At 46.0% G+C, this 24067-nt stretch overlaps 1 protein-coding gene across 1 annotated transcript in view; it reads right to left on the minus strand.

Moving 5' to 3' along the window:
- GABBR2 (gamma-aminobutyric acid type B receptor subunit 2) overlaps positions 1-24067 on the minus strand; it is a gene marked incomplete at both ends in the record, with an annotated part of 366518 nt that overhangs the window by 153691 nt on the left and 188760 nt on the right. Inside the window, 2 exons of the mRNA XM_079706435.1 lie at positions 4820-5020; positions 14546-14611. Of these exons, the coding sequence (XP_079562561.1) occupies positions 4820-5020; positions 14546-14611 (267 nt within the window). The remainder of the gene's footprint in view (positions 1-4819; positions 5021-14545; positions 14612-24067) is intronic.

The raw sequence follows: 24067 nt of genomic DNA on the forward strand, positions 1-24067 counted from the left end.
CCCAGGTTCTTTGTTATGGCGCTCTGATGGCAGTGACAATGAGATGGGTGCAGCTTTTCCCAGGTCATTGCTCTAAGTTGAGGACTCGCTAGATTTCTGTTTCCTCTTGCTCTGCTGTGTTGGATAAACAGTTGTGGGTGGTCACAGAAGCTTCTTGCCGGAAAACATTACAAAACCCTTCCAAAGAATGAGCCTGTGCCTTTGATGGAGGGTTGGGGCCCACTTCTGAGATTCCCACTGATTCCACGGTTCTGTGAACTTTTCCATCTGGTGCCTTGGCCCAACTCTGTGTGTCTCAGCAGGAGAATGGTAACAGGGAAGAATGTCCTTATTAGAGAGGCTGAGCCATCACTGGAATTTTACACCAGAATTGTAAATGCTCACAGTGGAAGCAAACCCAGTGGGACGCTGAAAAGTGAAAGCTGACACTGGAAATCACCAATGTCAACAGAGTCACTTTGGGGAAATAGAGTGGTGATGGGGAACTTTAACAAGGAGAAAGAGCTTTTAGGGCCAAAGCAAGTATCCAGAGGCTGTTTACGTGAGGTTCTGAAAGACTGAGCTCTGAATGTACTCGGGGAAGCCCAAAGGTCTGCACTTGTCCCATCGCTGGAAATTCCAATGGGAAGGGACTGATGAACATGCTTGGGAGGGAGACCATGACCTTGTTATTCCTCCTACCAGAAATTTCCTGGGTGCCAATGAGCAAGCTGGGGACAGCTTGGCACCAGAGACAGGCATATGGAAGAGGCAACCACGGAGAATGCATTTCAAGAGGGGCCACTGTTCCACCTGATTATGTGACTTTATCAGGAGTTACCTTTATCCTGGGGGTTCCAGGGTTTAACATTATAACCATATCACACAGCTTGCTGTAATAACTCAATACCATACTTACAGAGAATTTTGCTGTGAAAGGACACCAGGAGTTACATGGTCCAAATCTCTCATTTTCAGTTGAGGAAACTGAGGCCCAGGGATGGAGAGTGTCTAGCTGAGGTGGCAGATTAATTGGTGACAATGCCAGGATTTGTGCTAGACCTCCTGATTACCAGACCCATACTGTCCTGTTCTGCCACTTACTAACGGGCCCGCTAAGGAATCACAGAAAGGGCTGATTTGGATGCGCTCTGTTCCTAAGCAGGTCACAAGTCTAGAGGGAGAGCATGCTAGAGGGGAAGGGGCAGTGAGTGGGGACTTAGCAGTCCTGGCTTCCACTCCTGGATCTGTCCCTGACCTGCTGGGTGATTGTGTCAGTTTCCTGGGCTGGTCATAACAAATTTCCATAAACTGGGTGGTTTTAATTAAAACAACAGAAATCTATTTGCTCCCAGTTCTGGAGGCCAGAAGACCAAAACTAAGGTGCTGGCAGGGTTGGTTCCCTCTGTAAGCTCCAAGGGGAATCTGTTACCGTGCCTTTCTTCTAGCTTCTGGTGGCTGCCAGCAATCCTTGGCATGCCTTGTCTTGTAGACGCATCACTCCAATCTCTGCCTCCATCTTCACATGATCTTCCCCAAGTGGCAAAACTCCCTCTGCCTTTTTCTTACAAGGACACTTGTCATTGGATTTAGGGTTTACCCAGGTAGTCCAGGATAATCTCAAGATTCTTAAATTAGTTACATCCACAAAGACCCTTTTTCCAAATAAGGTCACATTCACAGGTTCTAAGTGTTAGGACCTGGACATATCTTTTTAGGAGCCACTTTTCAACCCACTACAAGGATCCTGGGTATGCTCTTCCGCTTTCTGCTCTTCAGCTTTCCTATGTGTAAACAGTGAAGAGGGCAAGAGTCCACTGACTTGCTTCTATACGTGTTTGCTTGTCTTCATGGATACTGATGGACCCCAGAATACAGGCATTGACCCAGCAGCCTGTGCCATGCTCATCACGGTCCCCAGCAGTCACATACACTGCAAAATCAAATTCAAGAACTACTTCATGACTTTCTAGAACTTCCTTTAGCCATATATTCTTGAAGATTGGTTGAGGAAGTTGGCTTGTGGTCAGACCACAAATACGAATGCCTTATCAACTCTAGGCCCTACACCCTGGGGAGAGAGCATTCAACCAGAGCAAGCGCAGAGCATGGGCTGAGCGTGGGAAGGGGCTTGATGAACACAACCTGTGCAGGGCAAGGACCAGGGGGAGGTGAGTGAGGCCCTCCCTTCAGGGGCAGAACGGAAGAAGGAGCCAAAACCCTCAGTAATCAAGATTAAAAAATCAAAACTAACGCAAAAAAGAATCCACGATGAGCAAAATTTTAAATAAAGACAAGATGTGTTCTTGTAATTATGTGACTCAAATCAGTTCACCCTAATCTTGGTCTGTGGATCTTGTCTTTATTTAAATTTTTGATATTTTGTTCATCATGGATTTTTCCATTGAGGTCTTTGGCACCCCCTTAAATTTTGCCCTTAGTCCTGGCCCTGGAACTGTTAAGTTACAACTGGAGGGATGGGCCCTATAGGGACGAGGGATGGGGACCAGGGGGGAAAATTAGGGGACGAGTAGTGATTCCTGTGCTACTGGAAGGATCTGAGAGTCTGATGAGAGAGGCTGGTCTACATGACCTCTAGGAGACCCCTAAACCCTCTGAGTCCAAGAGGCAAAGAGTCTTCAGATTTCCCCGTGTAACTTCAACTATCTTTTGACCTTGAGATAATGTAAGAAATGCTGCCTCTTGTCTCAAACACTGTGGGACAGGGACTAGGTTGCCTGGAATTTCAGAAGCTGCCCCAAGCTGGGAGTCTGCCTGGCTCTGCTCTGATGGCACTGCTCCATCCTGGGAGGCCCAGGAGTGGGTGGCCCACACTGTGAGATGAAATGAACAGCCCCAGGAATAGCCCCAAGGTTTCCATTCATGAGCACAGTGATATGGGGGTGAGGTCAGCCTCCTCACCAGGCCCAAATTTAAAAATTTAAAATTAAAAAGGAAAGTCAGTGACCTGGGAGATGTTATCAAGTCAAAACATTTACTCTGAAAAAACGATCTTCCCAAAATGCATTCCTGTGCACTTGCTCACATCTGTGCATGGCTCGCCCACCCTGGGGAACATTCACGCTCCTTGGAATGACATTTGAGGCCCCTGGGGCGTCTCATGGCCCTTACCCCCGCTTAGCTTCACAGATCTCATGTGTAATCATTTACATCTTTGGTCTTCCTTAAGTCTCTCGTTTTAATTATTATACTATCTGCCTGTATGGAATTTTAGTTTTTGTATTTTCCTCAAATTTTATACTATTTTGAAAGTATAGGGTATCCCTGGACCCAAGTATCTTCTAATAAACTGTAAACTTCAACAACTTTAAAAATAACACCTACTGGGCCTCCCTGGTGGCGCAGTGGTTGAGAGTCCGCCTGCCGATGCAGGGGATACGGGTTCGTGCCCCGGTCTGGGAGGATCCCATATGCCGCGGAGTGGCTGGGCCCGTGAGCCATGGCTGCTGAGCCTGCGCGTCCGGAGCCTGTGCTCCGCAGCGGGAGAGGCCACAACAGTGAGAGGCCCGCGTACCACCAAAAAAAAAAAAAAAAAAAAAAAAAAAAAAAAAAAAAAAAAAAAAATAACACCTACTGAAATAAAAATGAGTTGTTTCTTCTCATTAGTCAGCATCTCCAAAAACTTCATATTGTCATTGATTTTGGTATGAAAATATTTCTTTCAACATTTTCTACCCAAAGTGTTTTTCCAGCATCTCTCCGGTGCCACGTGATCTATAGAGCTGCTTATAAAATGTGTCCTAATGATTTGCCCTTTCTGGACGAATCAATAAGTCATTCTTGTAGTGTTGGCTCTGACTGAGATTAAATAGTGGATAAAAATAATATATATATTTTTTACTTTACTATGAAGCTGATTCTTTAAATGAAATTGAAGGTTGGTAGAGAATTTAAAAATCTGAGATCAGAGGAGACAGAAAAGAATCATGTGCCCTGCTGTACTGAACTCTGGCTGATGGTTAGAATTGAGAGATGGATGTTGCCCTCTTCACTGGAACTGTCACCACCTGATTCCTGATAATGCTTTCACGGATAGAGAATAGTGTACTTTGGAAATACTTTTACATGCACCATGCTACCTGTTCTTTCACAGCCCTATGAGATAAGCAGGCCAGGGGTTAGTCATCCCTAGTGGAAACATCCCTAGTGGAGGCCTGAGGACTTAAGCACCCTGCCAAGGTCCTCCTCCTAGTTATGACAGCACAAGATGCCAGGTGCCATGCCAGCCACATTGCACAATCTGCCATTCAGTCCACCTTTTGACCCCGGAGGAGGATATTTTCACCACCACTCTATAGATGAAGAAACAGCGGCTCAGAGAACTCAAGCTCAAGGTCACACAGCTGGTAAGTGGCAAAACTGGGGTTTGGACCAATCTTTCTGGTCTTTAGTACATGTTTCCCCAAGTCTACTTGTGGGGTCGTTCGTCTCCTCCCGGCTGACAGGAGCATCAGTGAGACTGAGAAATGACATTCCAGGTCAGAGGGGCACAGGATGAAATGGTGGCCTCGTCTGAAAGTCAATGCCTGCAGTTGGTGCTACACTAGTCACGACTCCACCCCTTACGCATACACTATGTTATGTGCTTATAAAGCACCCTTACCTCATTTGATTCCCACAATTCCCTAGAAGGCCATGCAGTAAAGAGCTGGATATCCTCATTTAACAGATAAGCGAGGCTCAGAGAGGTCACATGCTTTGCTCAAAATCACACAGCAAAGGCCAGAACAAGATCTAGGTGCTTTTTGCCAACATCATTGGACAGCATGATTAAGGGAGATGGGCTTGGGGGCTGAAATGAGCTGGCCAAGGCACCGACCTTTCCTGAGATGGTCTTGATCTGCTTGGAGCTCAGGGGCTCGAAGTCCACGCCGATGTAGCCCTCCATGGCAGCAAGCAGATTCTTCTGGAGACAACGGGATGAGTTGGCTTCTGTGTGCACCTGCTCCCACCAGGAAGGCTCATACCAGCCCGGGATGATCCACTGGTATTTGCTACCGTACATATTCTCCTCATATGCCTGCAACAGACGGGTTGACCATGAAGGCACCAAGAGACAAACATTTGTTCAAAGCTTTGTACCCTGTGGGAAAGGTGGAGGGGACTCAGGGTTCCTCGTACCAGAGGATTTGTTAATTTTTCTATTACTTGCTTGGTCTCCTCCTCATTATCTCTCAAGGGATACAAGGTAGTTTATAGGAAACATGTATATTAAAATAATAAAACACTGAATAAAATAAAAATATAGGTGCCTGGGAAAACATAGATTATAATATGCTTATTGGAGGTAAAGGGAACAGAACATAGACAAGTCCACCAAAGGTTCCAACACTATAGATATAAGCTACATATTTCACCATGAACTTCCCGGCAGCCCAAGAGAAAAGGGCAACAATATTAATTGCATAGCTCTTATTTTCAGTAAGGAGAAAACATACCAGTTCTTCAGGGGCACAAAATGTTTTCTAGGCTTTAATCCCTAAACAAAATGCCTCATATGGAGGTCACTGTCAAATTAGCTAGCATGGTATCAACACCATCCCTACAACAGACAGATTTCATAAGGCTATTCTTGTATAGATCTTTACTAAAAGCTGAGATCATAACCTTAAAATATAACCCAGGGCGGAGCAATTTTGCAAGGGGCCAAGAAAATTTAATGTAAGCATGCAACTTATATAAGATGTCACTTGGCAAACTGAACATCTCTCTAAATCTTTACCCAAAGCATGGTGTACATAAATCCAGATCCTAAAAAGGAAGTCCCTTATATTTATATACTTTACACGCATCTTACTTGTCATTCATGTCCACCCTTTGAGATGGTCTAGGCAGAGTTTATTATCCTCATTTTAGAGTTGAGGAAACTGGAAACCAGAGAGGGAAAGTCACTTTTCCAAGGTCCACAGTCTGGAATCTAGGTCTGCCTACTCTTACGCTGCAAAGCCACACTGCCTGCCTCCCATTTAAGCAAAAAGTTGTCAGACTGTTCTAATATACCCCCATTTGGCTTTAATTCTTACTGTGATGATTTTTTTATCTGGAAAAGCATGCTTTTTGATAGCTTAGATGCACCCAGAAAATCCCAATTTGTAGGTATGTCACATTCCATCAAAGTTGGGTCCAGAATGGAATAGAGCTCACATTCCTATCAGTAATCAAAACACCCAGAAGCGACTACAGTGAGCAGTGGTGTATGTAAATGCTCTCTGCGCACTGTGATGAACTGTATACATTAAAAAATGTGAACCTTAAACGATCCAGCAATTTGTTCCCAGGGAGCCACCTATGTTAGGAGGACATGTTGGGAAACAATTCATGTCACACCCCTTTATGTTCCTTGGCTTAGAACAGAGACAGCATAGAGGCCAGGAGGGTGTGGAGAAAGAAGCCTGCAAGATTGCTCTGGATGCCAGGGAGATTTTGGCTGCCCTCCACTTAGGCTCCAGCATGCTAATCGACGGTCTGCCCAGAAAGGGTGGGCCAGAGCCCTTTATATTTGTGTATATTAGAGAATAGATACTGTTGAGTCTAAGAGTTGGAGGTGTGTTCCCTTCATTCCTACATCTGAGGAGGCAACTCTTCTAAAACTCTCTCAACACCTGAAAAAGCCCAGCCTGCAGTGTGGAGCATCTCACTGGGGTAAGTGTGAATTAGAATATTTGTTCCTTAGCTTAAGCTCAGATTCCATCTCTATGGCCTCTGTCCATTGATTCAGTGAAGCCTCCAGAGATTAAACAAATTGTTTCATAAGAGAGCCTTTCAGGGCCTCCCTGGTGGCGCAGTGGTTGAGAGTCCGCCTGCCGATGCAGGGGATACGGGTTCGTGCCCCGGTCTGGGAGGATCCCATATGCCGCGGAGCGGCTGGGCCCGTGAGCCATGGCTGCTGAGCCTGCGCGTCCGGAGCCTGTGATCCGCAACGGGAGAGGCCACGACAGTGAGAGGCCCGCGTACCACAAAAAAAAAAAAAAAAAAAAAAAAAAAAAAAAAAAAAAAAAAAAAGAGAGCCTTTCAACTATCTCAAGGTAATGATCACATCACCTCCTCTCTAGACTCCTCTAATGATATGGGACTTTCACCTCCCTCATTCTAGACACTGTATTTCTCATAATGCAGCCTCAGATCATAGTCATTTTTTCCAGCAACTACATTGTAATGTTGCTCCAATCAAAACTGTTGTAGAAAAAACACAGAGAGCCCTAATATTACAATTATATAACAAAACCCCAGTTCAACAAAAGAAGGCAGTTTTCTGGGCTTCCCTCTAATAAATGGGGTTTAGCCCACAGAAACTTTTTTTTTTTTTTTTTTTTTTTAAGAAAAGATAATCCCAGACCCTGGCTGGGGGCTAGACCTTTGAACAAAAGGGTCATCCCAATGACCTCAGGTCATTTAATCAATGGCAGAACCTGTGAGACTTCACAACTCTCATCTTTCACTGGCAGGGAGGAACTCACATTTATTGAGCCCCTATTATGTGCTAGGCCATTTATATACATTATCTTATTTTATTCTCACAACAACCCTATGAGGTATGTGCTATTATCTCTATCTTACAGATGAAGACATTGAAGCTCAGAGATTGAGGAATTTGCCCAAACACATTCAGCTAAGTCAAGGGGACAAGATTCAAAGTCTGTTTTTTTTGTTTTTTTGTTTTTGTGGTATGTGGGCCTCTCACTGTTGTGGCCTCTCCCGTTGCGGAGCACAGGCTCCGGACGCACAGGCCCAGCGGCCATGGCTCACGGGCCCAGCCGCTCCGCGGCATGTGGGATCTTCCCAGACCGGGGCACGAACCCGTTTCCCCTGCATCGGCAGGCGGACTCTCAACCACTGCGCCACCAGGGAAGCCCCAAAGTCTGTTTTTTTAAGTTTCTCTCTTTTCTTAGCAAAACAAACAAAGTAAAACTTTCTGGAAGCTTTCTCAGTCTTAAAAGGTTGAGGCAAGATAGCGCCACTTATTACGAATGGATGGTAAGTAAGCGTCAACAGATACAGAGTGAGGACCTGAGGAGGTCTTCTGATCAGATGCAAAGGCAGATTTGCATTATTCTCTGAGACCAAAGGCTGTGTGATAATTTAGAGGCAGCGTGGAGCAGGAAGTCAGGAGCCTCCCAGGGATCTGCTGTGATAGCTGTCTGACCTGCCATTGTTCTGTTAGGTGTTCCTTGTGAGTGAATTTTCCAGAAAACAGAAGCTCAGTCCATTTGAATGACAACACATTTTGTTTAGAATATTAGTCAATTTTGATGAAGATAAAATTTTTTCTACTGATCTTTTGAAAAAAAAAAAAGAAAAAAGACTATAGTCAAGTAGCACTAGATTCTCTGCCACATACCAGCTGGGTAACTCTGGCACACAACTCCTTGGACCTTGCTTTTCTCATCTATAGCCTGTGGAAAGCAGAGCCCATCTCACTGGGTTGGTGTAGGAATTAAATGAGGTAATATATGAACAAAAAAAAAACCTAATCAAAAAATGGGCAGAAGATCTCAATAGACATTTCAGCAAAAAAGACATACAGATGGCCAATAGACACATGAAAAGATGCTCAACATCGTTAATTATTAGAGAAATGAAGATCAAAATTACAGTGAGATATCACCTCACACTGGTTAGAATGGCCATCATTAAAAAGTCTAGAAATAATAAATGCTGGAGAGGGTGTGGAGAAAATGGAACCCTCCTACACTGTTGGTGGGAATGTAAATTGGTGCAGCCACTATGGAAAACAGTATGGAGGTTCCTTAAGAAACTAAAACTAGAGTTGCCATATGATCCTGCAATCCCACTCCTGGGCATATATCTGGAGAAAAATCTAATTCGAAAAGATACATGCATCCCTATGTTCACAGCAGCACTATTTACAATAGCCAAGACATGGAAGCAACCTAAATGTCCATCGACAGATGAATGGATAAAGAAGATGTGATACATATATACAGTGGAATACTGCTCAGCCATAAAAAAGAATGAAATAATGCCATTTGCAGCAACATGGATGACCTAGAGATTATCATACTAAGCGAAATAAGTCAAAGACAAATACTATGATATCATTTATATGTGGAATCTGAAACATGACACAAATGAACTTATTTACAAAACAGAAACAGACTCACAGACATAGAAAATAAACTTATGGTTACCAACGGGGAAAGGGGGGTAGGGATAAATTAGGAGTTAGGGATTAGCAGATATCAATTACTATATATAAAATATATAAACAACAAGATCCCACTGTATAGCACAGGGAACTATATTCAATATCCAATATATCCAATATCCAATGGAAAAGAATATGAAAAAGAGTATATATCTGAATCACTTTCCTGTACACCAGAAAGTAACACAACACTGTAAATCAACTATACTTCAATAAAAAAGAAATAATAAATGAGGTAATATGTTGTACCATGCCTGGCCAACACTATGTGCGGGAACATTTTGGCTGCTCCTTCTCATGCCATTCTCTTTTCCATAACTCATGGCTTTATTCTGAAAATTAGCCACTCCTATGGGCCATGCACAGTGATACTTTTGGGCATGGCCCAAACACTAAATGGCCCCAGACTGGCCCAAACACCAAATGGCCCCAGACTATTGTTCTTGGAGTTTCTGATCTACTTTTTTTTTTTTTTTTTTTGGTGGTACGCGGGCCTCTCACTGTTGCGACCTCTCCCTTTGTGGAGCACAGGCTCCGGACACGCGGGCTCAGCGGCCATGGCTCACGGGCCCAGCCGCTCTGCGGCATGTGGGATCTTCCCGGACCGGGGCACGAACCTGGGGTGTCCCCTGCATCGGCAGGCGGACTCTCAACCACTGCGCCACCAGGGAAGCCCTCTGATCTACTTTTGATGGCTTTGTCTCCTTTCTAGCTGTCAGGTCTAGGCTGTCACTTTCACTGTCATTAAATCCCTCTCCTCACTCTGAATTTGCTGCTTTTAAACTGCTATGGAAAGCAGGGAGTGTTAAACATATGTGCAGAAAAAAGTACACAGCACAGGCTTTGAGTGAGGGTCTAAAAGTCTCTCCTACAAGGGAGGTAGACTGGGCTTAAATATAGCATACAGTGTCTAAAGCAACTGCAGAGAGGCCTCTGGGCCTCCATTCTGGTATTCCCACGTTGAGAAGGGCTGAGATTGCTGGACACGTGAGCCTTAAGAAGCTGCTGGTATCTTTTTTTTTTTTTTTTTTTTTGCGGTACGTGGGCCTCTCACTGTTGTGGCCTCTCCCATTGCGGAGCACAGGCTCTGGACGTGCAGGCTCAACGGCCATGGCTCACGGGCCCAGCCGCTCTGCGGCATGTGGGATCTTCCCGGACCAGGGCACGAACCCGTGTCCCCTGCACCGGCAGGTGGACTCTCAACCACTGCGCCACCAGGGAAGCCCGCTGCTGATACCTTTGTCTGTCTCTTTTGCCAAATAGGGAGTTCCTGGAGGGTGGTGTCTGCTCTTTCCAGGATCCCCAGTGCTTAGCACAGTGCCCTGTGTACAGAGGGCACCCAATAAATGGTTGTAGAGTGACTGACTGAACACATTTTCAGTTTACTTGGTCACCTTGGTTTTCATTGTTTTTGTCTCTAGTAGGAATGTGGTCTCAGGACCTGTGGCCACCAAATGGGCCCTACAGGTGATGATGGGCAGTCTTGAGCTCATATTCTTCAGTCCCATGAACGACCCTGTTCTCATTAGCTGCAGACAGGTAGCCAGGATGTAATTTAAAAATCCAATTTCCTCTTTTTATTGATTCCTTTTGCCTCCTCACTTCCTCAGGCAAGAAGGATATTTCCCTTTTATAGGCATTTCATAACCATAATAGTAATAAATCCTCACATCAGTAAAGCAGTTAACAGTTGGGATGACAGTCACCCTTCGGTGGCCTTGTTTAAGCCTCTCGACAATCCTATGAGGCAAATAAGACAGGGGTCGTCGCTTCCATTTTAGAGGTGAGGCAGCCGGGGGCTGGAGTTGTAAAGTGGCCTGCTTGAGGTCACACAGCTGGCAGAACTAAAGCCAGAACCCAGGTCAGAGTGCTTGAGAATTTAGAATAGACCACCAAGGAGGGAGAAGACAAAAGCGACAGGCCATGCTCATCCTTTGCTGGAACCGAAATGAACATTTTGCCACAGGGCTATAAACAGTCCTTGCATTTGCTAGAGACTACTCTCCCCTTGGGTGGCAGGTCCAATCTCAAGAACATGCAGCAACATGCTGCAAAGTTTGCACTGCAGCATTTGGATGGCAAAGACGCGGTTGTCTCCATCCCATTGTGCTCTGACCCTGACATGGGCGGAGAGGTTCTCTCCCAGGGTTTCTGCTCCGAGCAGCCCCTCCCTCCATCACACGCCAGAGTTTTGATTCAGTGTGAGGACACTGAGAAGACTCTCCTCAGGACCTTCCAGGCCTGCCAGAAGAACTCCTTCCTAACCAGATAAGACTGACAGTCCTGACAGGCAGATCCATCTGACGGTCTGACACACGGAATAAACCCCCAACCAAAAACTTCTGAGAAACCACTTAGTGAATAAAGCAGCCAGCAAAGACTCTAAGAAAAAGTCCATCTGAAGATACCCAAAGTCCAAGAGGAAGAAGAAAGTGGGATGAGGAGGTGGGATGATGTCCCGTGCTGTGTGGAAGGCAAGCAGCCTGGGGCTTTGGGTCAAGAGGAAGACAGCCATGCCGTCTGTTCTGAAATGGAAACCACGCTGCTGGAAATGCCACTCAGAAAATAACCACAGTGCACAGCATGGAGGGAAATCACAGCCACGCCTCGGCTTAGGGTTTGGCTCAAATCAGAACAGAAGGGGACTTCCCTGGTGGTCCAGTGGTAAGACTCTGTGCTCCCAATGCAGGGGGCCCAGGTTCGATCACTGGTCGGGGAACTAGATCCCGAATGCATGCCGCACCTAAGAAGTCCATATGCCACAACTAAGAGCCTGCATGCTGCAACTAAAAGAAGATCCCTCCTGCTGCAACTAAAAGATCCTGCATGCTGCAACTAAGACCCAGTGAAGCCAAGATAAATAAAGAAATAAATACTAAAAACAAATGAAAAAAATAGGAGGTCTGTCTGCATTTTGTGCAAACAGGAGATGGCCAGTGCTCAGTGTGGCAACTTCACAGATCATTTTTATTAATTTACTTTTCCTCAATTGATTGACAATCACCCACCATGTGCCAGCTGTTTGTAAGGCCTTGGGGATATGTAGGGGGCTTCCCTGGTGGCGCAGTGGTTGAGAATCTGCCTGCTAATGCAGGGGACATGGGTTCGAGCCCTGGTCTGGGAAGATCCCACATGCCGCGGAGCAACTAGGCCCGTGAGCCACAACTACTGAGCCTGTGCGTCTGGAGGCTGTGCTCCGCAACAAGAGAGGCCGCGACAGTGAGAGGCCCGCGCACCGCGATGAAGAGTGGCCCCCGCTTGCCACAACTAGAGAAAGCCCTCGCACAGAAACAAAGACCCACCACAGCCAAAAATAAATAAATAAACAAATGTGGGGTTTAAAAAAAAAAACAAACCCAGCTTCTTCTCTAAAAAGTTATGTCTTCTAATTGGAGCATTATTTTCCTTTTCTAAATGGGCCATTTCTGGACCTTAGATGGTAACATGAAAAGTATTATGAGCTCTGAAATAAAATGTATTAAATCAATTTTCTCCATTTTTTTCATTTTTTCTCATGTTCCTCCTTAGATTTTCATATGGAAATACTCCTTAATTACCCTTAACTGAGACACAGGATGCTTAACACAATCTAGGAAAGTCCATCAGTTAGTAAATTCGTCAGCCCAATGGTGGTCCATTCCATCCTCAGAGACCTTACATAAACAAATAAAAAAACGTTGCTGAAATCTGCTGAGGGCTCACTGTACGTCAGGCACTATGCAAGGTGTCTTTGCTCATTTAAGCTCCACACCAATCCTATGAGACAGGTGTTATTATTATCCTCACTTTACAGATGAGAAAACTGAGGTTCAGAATGTGTCAACAAGCCCAAATTCAGTTACTAAGCTACAGACCAGTAGCTCAAGCCCAAGCAGACTGACTCCTGAGCACTAAGCTTCACTCAGGGTCCACTGAAATGTCAGCCTATGGCTTCTCCTTCCTCCCTGCTATTTTGAAAGGTGATCAGGCAGTTGCCACTTTGCTCCTGAGCCTTCATGAGGAAAATATCCCTGGGTGACTATGGTTTCCAGTCGCTACTCTCTCCTTACTCCTGGCCTCTTTTCAGTTTCTGCATCTCTCCTGAAATGGGACACCAGGAGCTGAGCAGGACACCCCAGGTGGGGTCTCTTCAGCGGAGAGCAGAGGGACGACCCGCCCTAGTTGTGGACGTGCAGCCTGAGGTCACCTCGGCTCCCTGGAAGCTGTGCTCACACTGGTTACTCACGGCAACCTTGAGGTCAACTGAGACTCCAAAGTCTCTTTTATTCTAAACGCACAGTACTCCTCAGCTATGCCTCTATCATCTTGGACATAGGCAGCCCAATTTGTTCTAATATAACCTTATATTAGGACTATTAGATTTAGTCTTCCTGGATTTAATCAAACATTCCAGCTTGTTAAGGTTCTTTGCACCCTGGCTATCTTCCAACATATTTCACAACTTCTAAAATTCCTATAAGCCTATCTTTATAATCTCATCCAAGTTACTAGAAAAAGGTCAAAGAAAACAGAGGCCTGTGGCCCATCTCTAGAGACCGCACCTAGAATAACCTCAGTCTAAGAGGAGGAGCTTATTGGGTAGACAATTCATGTAACTAGGCTCTCATTCTGTTGATTTCTCTCCTGACCCTGAGGTGGAGGAGGGTGAGCCAGGCCACCAAAATGGAAAGACATAGTCCCTGTGCTAGAACTCTTACATATGCTCAGGTTAGAATATCATGTGGAGAAAAGAGGATTTGATTGGGAATCAGGTGAATGGGGATGGAGCCCCAGTTCTGCCATAAAACATCCCTTGGACAAGCTTCTCCACCTCTCTGGGCTTCTAGCTCCTCATCTGTAAAGCAAGGGTAACAATAGTAGCTTCACACGGTTATTGGAAAGATTAAGTGAGATAAGGTTTAAGAATGTACTTTGTCACCTATCACACACCAGACAATTAAAAGGATTCAGTGGTAGATACTGAACAGCTGACGGTCTGTGCTAAACCTGAGACTCTGAGCCCTGCTTACAGGGCAGGAAGGGGTCTGAGGCCTCCCGGTCTCTCCCTGGAATCTGGTGTCTCCCTCTGTGTGGTGCATACAGCACTGCTCCATTAAGCAAGGCTGGGTGGAGGAGACTTAAAACTAGCTGGCAGCGCTGAAGCAATGGTAAGACAGTGGGTTTGGTAAACTGAGGTTCCCGGTTCCTCCTACAACTGCACTGTTCTGAGTCCTGGGGTTTTAGCTCCCCAGAAAGACGAAAGAGCAGTGAGAATAACACTTCTGCTTCCAACACCCCAGACTCCGGTCCACTCAAGGACCAGGCAGTGACACTGAGTGCAAGAAAACGCTTTGTGACCCTCCCCAAAGACATCCATGACACAACCAAAGTGTTACTTACACAACAGAACACTTTTGCTGCCATATTCTGGTCAAACTGGCCAAGGATGATCCGCACGTCGTTGCCCTGTGGACAGAAGGACACGGATGTGAAGGTGAGTGTGTGATCGGCATAGCCCAGAGGGCTTGAGGCAGCGGGCAGGGATCATTCACATGCCCCAGGCTCCCCAGCAAGAGCTCTGCCTGAGGGGGTGGGCAGGGCAAAACCTCACCCCCCAGCCCAGCCCAGCCTGGATCTATGGCTCTCTCTGGGCCCAGCTTTCCCTCAGCTACTGCTGTTGGCCCTGCCTGGTCTCGTTGGTAAACCCTGGGGCTGGAGGCTAAAGGCTCTGAGGGGCCTCACTGTCTCCCCTGCTCTTCTCCAACAAGGGCAGGCAAACGCTCCGGGGGAACTGAGACAGCGTCTATTCTCCGTCCTCACTCTACACATAGGGAAACTGAGGCCAGAGGAGAGAAAGCAACGTCTAAGGTCCCCAGGGGAGTTGGCAGCAGAAACAAGTTCCCAGCCAACACCCCCTCCCCCTCTAGTATTCTAGACTTTTTCCACCTTTCTGGAGTCCACAGAGCTTCCCAATTAAGAAGTTTCAGAGTCTCTTTGAGTTCTCAGCTTTGTTCAAATCTCAGCTCCACTTGGGTAGCCTCAGGCGGCTCCTTTTCCCATCTTAGCCTCAATTTCCTCATCTGCAAAATGCAGATAATGGCAGTACTTAGAGGGCTGCTGAGAGAACTAAATGAGATAATCCTCAGAGTGCTTAACACAGTTCCTGACACAGAGTAAACACCCAGCTAGAATTAGTGTTTTATAACCTTCTCCCAACCTATTCTTCTCCCTTTATTTCAAAAGAAAATCTATATTCAAAAGCTCTATAAATGGTTACTTATTATCTTAATATCTCAATATGGTTAATAGGTATATATTGTACCAGGGGTCCTATGACTCATTTATTCATTCAACAAACATTTACTGAGTGTCTGCCTGAGGCTCCCTCCTGGGTCAGGGTAAGGGGTTCTAAGTTGCTTTCTAGGGGAAGGGACCCTGCCCTGCCCCCATATAGAACAGGCAGAAGGAGGATGTACAGGTAGCCTCCAGGAGACCAGCCAGGCCCTGGCCCACACGCTTGCTCCATCCCAGTCCTGCCCTCCGCACTGACACTCAGCCCTGCAGGTGGTGCTACCTTCCTGCCATTTACCCCGTCCTTTCCAACAAGCCTCAAGGCTCTTTGATGCATAAAGGAGAGAAACATCCCTTTAAAGATCAGTTTTTAGCATCTTTCAAAATTGGAAAGTGCTGACTGGGAGGCCATTTTACTCATCATGTACTTTAGCAAAATAAAAAAGACTTGGATTCTAAAATCACCCTTCGTTTGCAAGCAAGAATGGAAAGAAGAAAAAAAATTTTCCTCTGAAAGGACTTTAAAAGATCATTAACAGAGCAGTTGAAGGAAGGTAAGCCTTTGTCATCACCATGGCTGCAATGCTATAGAAAGTTCTAAGCTGCTTCTGTTCTGTGGCCATACTCCTGGGCACACTCTAGGGTCTTTCTGCTTGTTTGTTGAATTTTTTATAGCATTTCTTGCAGCTAACAGTATTCACCTATCCATATCCATATCCATATCCATATCCATATCCATATCCATATCCCGACAGCCAGCCAGCCAGCCAGCAAACATTTATGGAGCATCTATTTTGTGCCAAGCCCTGTGTTGCTAAACACGGTATAGTAGAAACAGCTTATTGGATTTTGGAGTCAGAGAGACCTTGGTTCACATCCCAGCTCCAGCACTGACCAGCTACATGACCCTGGGTCTTAATGTCCTGGAGCCTCAATTTCCTCATCTCTGAAATGGGGATAATATTCCCTGCCTGACCCAGTGGTTGTAGGATTCATGATAATGAAACCCACCCGCTGGCTTCCATGGTGCTCTCTCTTGGCTCCCTCCTGCCCCCTGGTCATTCCTGCTCAGACTCTCAATCAGCTCCTCGTCTTTCTGCCCATCTCGAATGCTGGTGTTCCATACAGTTCTGCCCTCATCGCTCTCCCTGGGCAATCTCATTCATGACCCCAGCCACAACTCCCCTCTGAGCACTGTGGACTCCCAAGTCTCTCTCCCCAGCCCAGACTTTTCTCCAGTTGCCCCCTGGACACCTCCACTTGGATTCTCTCAACATACCCCAAGTTGAACTCATCATCATTCCCAACATGCCTACTTCCTCCTCCTGTACTGTCCACCTCTAGAATGGTGTTGTCAACCTCCTACTCCCTAAGACCATAAACTTGGGAGCCATTCTAGATTCACTCCTCTCCTCATCTTAGCCATAACCATGGCCTGTTGGTTCTGTCTGCTCACTAGCTTCCTGAATCACCCCATGTCTCCAGCCCCATTGCCCTGGGTTTAGCCACCATCACTTCCTACGTGGTGAACCACTACAGCCTGCCAGCTGGATCCCTGCCTTTAGTCCTGCTCCATCCACCCAGTCTCCAGAAAGCCCACAAGGGGATCATTCCAAGATTCAAATCTGATTACGTAAAATCTTTCCATGGCTGCTGGAGCTTTACAGATCAAACTCTGAGCTCCTCAGAACATTCCAAATTCTTTACCAACTCACTCCTGCTCATTTCCCTAATCACATGTTTTGCTACTCCTCCACAGCAGGGAGAAGGAACGACCTGCAGTTCTCTTAAATGGTCTGCCATTCACTCCTTCATTCATTCACTCCTTCATTCATTCACTTTCTCACTCTGTCCCCTTCCTTTCTTTCTACAAGTCATTCATCCAGAACGCCATTCCCTCCCGCCCTACACGCTCTGCCTGGAGAGCTGCTACTCCCCCTTCCTGCCTTAGCTCAGGCATTCCTACTCTGAGAAACCATCTCTGTCCCATTAGGCTTGGTGGTCATTTGCTCCTCTGTGGGTCCAGAGCACTCTGTGCTTCCCTCTGTCATAGCCTGAGTCTACTTGTTTGTTTTCCCCATTGGACTGAGGATAACTTGATTCATCTCTGGGTCTCCAGCTCCCAGAACAAGGCATGACACATATATCAATAAATAGGTATTAAATGTGTGATTAAGTGAATGAATGCTGTGTGAAAGCACAAGCACAAGGCCTGGCCCACACTGGTTATTCAATATCTGCTGGTTATTATCATCAACTGCACTAATATCCTGCTAGCCTAGGGCCTAGGTACTGGTTGGGTTCCCCATGTTCATTTCTTGAATGGACCAAGGGACCCTTATCTTCATGGTTGACCACCTGCTAACAGATAAATAAACAGCTCTGCCACTTGTGGACCATTTAGTGTCTCTGTTGCCATGACAACCAAGTTGCATTGACTGCCTGGTTCTACGCTCCCAAACTTTTAGGACTGGATGGGGGCCCAAGGGATCGCTGATCTAGTTAACCCCTTCCCAGAGAGGCAAAAATCTTTCCCAAATCTAGCACAGCACCCCAAAACCAGCCATCTTGCCTTGGTGTGCCCTGACCATCAGAGGGTCCTGGAGAAAGAGCCTATCCAGGGCCAGGTTGTGCCTGATGCAGGAAGCTATTCACACCCACTCTGACTCTAGACAGTGAGTAAGAGGGGCAAGATGCTGCAAAGCCTGGGAGAAAAGAGGACGAGCCAGCCCTCAGTGCAGATGGAGCCTGGATCCCAGGGTAGGGAGAGGGTAATGGGGAATATGACTGGACTGGGATCCTTAGGGGGCCCTTGAGAGCAGCATAAAGAGTTTAAGGTGCTTCTCAAAATGAGCTGTGTCGGGCCTCCCTGGTGGCGCAGTGGTTGAGAGTCCGCCTGCTGATGCAGGGGATACGGGTTCGTGCCCCGGTCTGGGAGGATCCCATATGCCGCGGAGCGGCTGGGCCCGTGAGCCATGGCCGCTGAGCCTGCGCATCCAGAGCCTGTGCTCCGCAACGGGAGAGGCCACAACAGTGAGAGGCCCGCGTACCGCAAAAAAAAAAAAAAATGAGCTGTGTGTACTCCCAGGGCAGAGGAGTTCTCCTGAGAGTATGAAAAGTGTGGATATACCTGGTTCTTTTTTCTGGAGTAGCAATTTATTGGAAGATTCAGGGGTGAAGGGAAACATTTTGGATCGGGGGAATCTTAAAAGTTTTTCACACACCCACACTCTCACAAAAGTTCCAGAATCACGCTTTTCAATGTTGCATAACTTGTATGTTTTCCTTAAAATCCAGAGAGAGGAAAGAGATTTTGTGTTGGCAGTGGACCCTGCTTCTGGCCAAGCCCGCCCACCTCCCTACCAGGGGTATCAGTGCACTCTCCTCTATGGCTGAAAGGGCTTGGGGGCCGTTGAAGGAGTGCCAGGGGTAGGGGAGGACAGCCATGACCATCTCTGAGGATGACACTGCAGAATGGTGCTGTGATGTTAGAGCTGGAACGTGGCAGAGGGCAGGGTCTCAAAAACTCCCTGCCATGGACTCTTGGCTCTGCAGGGGGCTGCCTGGAGTGAAAGTAGATGTCCCGAGATCAGACAAATGACAGCTTCTTCTTAGAGGGCTAGATCTAAGGTAATGGATGGTAGCAGAGACCTATGTTCACACCCTCAACAGGACACACCCATGGGGGGTAAACATGGAAGGGAACAGCCATGGGGCACGAGGCCCAGGGAGGTATGCTCAGTCCAAACCCTGGGTGGATTTCCCTTCCTCTTCCCTGGCCCCTCTCATCTGTTGTCTAGGACCTCTTTGTCTCTGGGGCCCTTAAAGGGAGCTAAAATCTCACATACAAAAAATGACACTTAAGAAGGATGACTCAATTCAAAGCACTAGTGTATAACCCCCACTTTACAGGGGATCCTAGCAGAGTCAAAATTAATGACAGTCTCTTTCTAGCCACTGCCCTAGGAGGTAGGTGCTATAATTATGCCCACTCTGGACAGTTTCATGAGCAAACTGAGGCCCAAAGACTTAAGCAACTTTCCTAGGCACAGCAGACGCTGTTGGTCCTGCTGGATCCCTTCCTCGGGGCTAGTGCACCCAACCCAGCTGCAGCAATGATGGGCTGCCACCAGCTCCCTCCCTTCTCTGGAGAACTTCCCTCAGCCAAGGGGAGCTTCCTGGTCCTAGAAGGCCATGTTGTGCCCCATATCCCATAGCAGCCAGTGACTGACTCACATGGGTAGAAAACTCCAGCCCCCTTGCTGAAAGGTGGGACCAACTCTGTGGTGCAGACTGTGCTCCAGAGATCCGGTGAGGCCAGGTTAAACCCATCTCCAGCCAAAAGGTATTCTGGCCTAGCTCCCCTCTTGCCTTATCCTGCTTCTCTCCCCTTCTCCTGAGCCCACTCTCAATAAATCTCTTTCACAAGAATCCCAGGCTCTGTTTCTAGGGAGTTCAACCTAAGACACCAGGTCACAGGGTTAAGAAGTGGTGACTCTGGCCTCGACCCAATGTGGGTCTGGCCCCAGAGCCCAAGCATTTGACCACTCACTCCTATATATTACCTCCCACGCTGAGAAGGCCAACCCCACCAGGCCTGGGCTGCTGGGGCACAGTACCGAGTCTGCAGCAATGACTCATGGAGAAAAGTCCTATGGATTCTGAACTCAAAGGACCTGAGCAGCAAATGTAACCCTGAGACATTAAGACAGCTAATGTGCATTTAAAAGAGCAGGAAAGCAGAAGGCAACCCATCTTGCTTCCCTGTGACAGCAGTGTGGGGTCCTGCTGGAAGATCAAGGTTGACCCTGACACTGACCTCCTGCCATCTCTGCATCTGTCTCAGCCTACGTTTAATAGCTTCCTGGTTTCCTACAGATGCACACTACCCCACTACCCCGCTGGGCTGCTGAAAAATCAAATGAAACCATGTTCAACGTTGTAGAAAGGGGTAAGGTGCAATGAGCCCAAAGGTGGCTGCGCTATTAGAGGCCGGCCATGATGCAGGCTGGGAGGTGCCCCTGACCTGGAGCAGTGGGCACTGGTGAAGTGGTGAGAAGCCCAGGCCTGCTCCTACTCCCCGACTTTGGTCGTGAGACCTGGGGTAAGCCTGAGAGGGTTAGCATAGATGTTTTCCAAAGTCCCTCTTGGCTCTGACAGACTGATTCCACACCCAGAATGAGTATTCTCTTTTATTTAGCTAAAATTAGTCTTTCTTAGACTTTTTTTTTCTTCTCCATAAGTGTCCCTAAAAGCAGAGAAGCAGGAGACATATACTCTTAAGGACGGGAGAGAAAAAGGGTACAGCCCATAGCAGCCCACTGGCAAAGCATGGCATTTCTTTAAAGTTTATTATTTTATCTTGAAAATTCATGTATATTTAGCCTTCCAATAAAATATCTATGTTTATCTTAAGATAAAAATAATGCTTTTTCTTTCCATGTCTCTGAACAAAACTGGCCTGCTGGGAAGATGCACTACATTTATTCTGTAGCTTTGCATCCCTGCGGGGTGCTGGTATGAACCTCAGGTTCAGGCAGTCAGGCTGGATTCCTGGCCCTTGGTGGGGGGCAGGTAATTCCCACTAGGACTTTCCCATGAAGCAAAGTGGGGAACAGTCCCCCTCAAGACCTATCTTTGTGGTCTTCCTGTATCAGAATAATGGCTCCCCAAAGATGTCCATGTTCTAATCCCTGGAACCTGTGAATACGCTGTGTGACATGGCAAGGGGGAATTAACATTGCAGATGGTATTAAGGTTGCTAATCAGCTGACTTATAAAATAGGGAGATTTTCCTGGAGTCTGAATCCTGAATGATGGCTTGGGGGCTGCTCCACGGAAGGCCAATAAAGCAACTGAAATTGATAGGGACAGAGTAAAGGGACAAAGCAAATGATTAAATAGTTAATCCCACGAAGGGATCACAAGTAAAAGAAAAAAGTATGGTAGACCCCTGTAAGTGAATAATCACTCAAGGAAGCAGGCTTGCCTAGCAACAAAACCGTGCAATAGAAGCATGAGACATGCCCCAAAACAATAAGACAATGGTGGAATGAGACCCACATCCTGCCCAGGGAGGTCAGTAAGTTAATGACTCCTAGGACATGCTCCTCTGTGCACACTAAAAACGAAAATATAGGCAACGTTGCACGAGAGTCTGGCTTGGCACAGCCGTGTGGCTAACAGGGCCTTGGTGCTCCAGACGGGTGTCAGGCCTGTGCCTCTGAGGTGGGAGAGCCGAGTTTAGGACACTGGTCCACCAGAGACCTCCCGGCTCCACATAATATCAAACGGCGAAAGCTCTCCCAGAGATCTCCATCTCAACACCAACACCCAGCTTCACTCAACAACCAGCAAGCTACAGTGCTGGACACCCTATGCCAAACAACTAGCAAGACAGGAACACAACAACACCCATTAGCAGAGAGGCTGCCTAAAATCATAATAAGGTCACAGACACCCCAAAACACACGACCGGACACGGTCATGCCCACCAGAAAGACAAGACCCAGCCTCATCCACCTCAACACAGGCACCAGTCCCCTACACCAGAAAGCCTACACAACCCACTGAACCAACCTTAGCCACTGGGGGCAGACACCAAAAACAAAGGGAACTACAAACTTGAAGCCAGCGAAAAGGAGACCCCAAACACAGTAAGTTAAGCAAAATGAGAAGACAGAGAAACACACAGCAGATGAAGGAGCAAGACAAAAACCCACAAGACCAAACAAATGAAGAGGAAATAGGCAATGTATTTGAAAAAGAATTCAGAGTAATGATAGTAAAGATGATCCAAAATTGTGGAAATAGAATGGAGAAAATACAAGAAACGTTTAACAAGGACCTAGAAGAACTAAAGAGCAAACAAACAATGATGAACAACACAATAAATGAAATTAAAAGTTCTCTAGAAGGAATCAATAGCAGAATAACTGAGGCAGAAGAACGGATAAGTGACCTGGAAGATAAAATAGTGTAAATAACTACCACGGAGCTGAACAAAGAAAAAAGAATGAAAAGAATTGAGGACAGTTTCAGAGACCTCTGGGACAACATTAAACACACCAACATTAGAAGTATAGGGGTCCCAGAAGAAGAAGAGAAAAAGAAAGGGACTGAGAAAATATTTGAAGACATTATACTTGAAAACTTCCCTAATATGAGAAAGGAAATAGTCAAGTCCAGGAAGCACAGAGAGTCCCATACAGGATAAAACAAGGAGAAACATGCCAACACACATATTAATCAAACTATCAAAAATTAAATACAAAGAAAAAATATTAAAAGCAGCAAGGGAAAAGCAACAAATAACATACAAGGGAATCCCCATAAGGTGAAAAGCTGATCTTTCAGCAGAAACTCTGCAAGCCAGACAGCAGTGGCAGGCCATATTTAAAGTGATGAAGGGGAAAAATCTACAACCAAGATTACTCTACCCAGCAAGGATCTCATTCAGATTCAACAGAGAAATTAAAACCTTTACAGACAAGCAAAAGCTAAGAGAATTCAGCACCACCAAGCCAGCTTTACAAATGCTAAAGGAACTTCTCTAGGCAGGAAACACAGGAGAAGGAAAAGACCTACAATAACAAACCCAAAACAATTAAGAAAAGGGTAATAGGAACATACATATCAATAACTACCTTAAATGTAAATGGATTAAATGGTCCAACCAAAAGACAAAGACTGGCGGAATGGATACAAAAACAAGACCCATATATATGCTGTCTACAAGAGACCCACTTCAGACCTAGGGACACATACAGACTGTAAGTGAGGGGATGGAAAAAGATATTCCATGCAAATGGAAGTCAGAACAATACTGGAGTAGCAATTCTCATATCAGACAAAATAGACTTTAAAAATAAAGACGATTACCAGAGACAAAGAAGGACACTACATAATGATCAAGGGTTCAATCCAAGAAGAAGATAACAATTGTAAATATTTAGGCACCCAACATAGGAGCACCTCAATACATAAAGCAAATGCTAACAGCCATAAAAGAGGAAATCGACAGTAACACAATCACAGTAGGGGACGTTAACACCCCACTTTCACCAATGGGCAGATCATCCAAAATGAAAATAAATAAGGAAACACAAGCTTTAAATGATACATTAAACAAGATGGACTTAATTGATATTTATAGGACATTCCATCCAAAAACAACAGAATACACATTTTTCTCAAGTGCTCATGGAACATTCTCCAGGATAGATCATATCTTGGGTCACAAATCAAGCCTTGGTAAATTTAAGAAAATTGAAATCGTATCACATATCTTTTCCAACCACAACACTATGAGGCTAGATATCAATTACAGGAAAAAATCTGTAAAAAATACAAACACATGGAGGCTAAACAATACACTACTAAATAACCAAGAGACCACTGAAGAAATCAAAAAATACCTAGAAACAAATGACAATGAAAACACGATGACCCAAAACCTATGGGATGCAGCAAAAGCAGTTCTAACAGGGAAGTTTATAGCAATACAACTCTACCTCAGGAAACAAGAAACATCTCAAATAAACAACCTAACCTTACACCTAAAACAATTACAGAAAGAAGAACAAAAAAACCCAAAAAGTTAGCAGAAGGAAAGAAATCATAAAGATCAGA

This window comes from Hyperoodon ampullatus (genome assembly GCF_949752795.1).
Source record: "Hyperoodon ampullatus genome assembly, chromosome: 6".
Classification (NCBI taxonomy): domain Eukaryota; kingdom Metazoa; phylum Chordata; class Mammalia; order Artiodactyla; family Ziphiidae; genus Hyperoodon; species Hyperoodon ampullatus.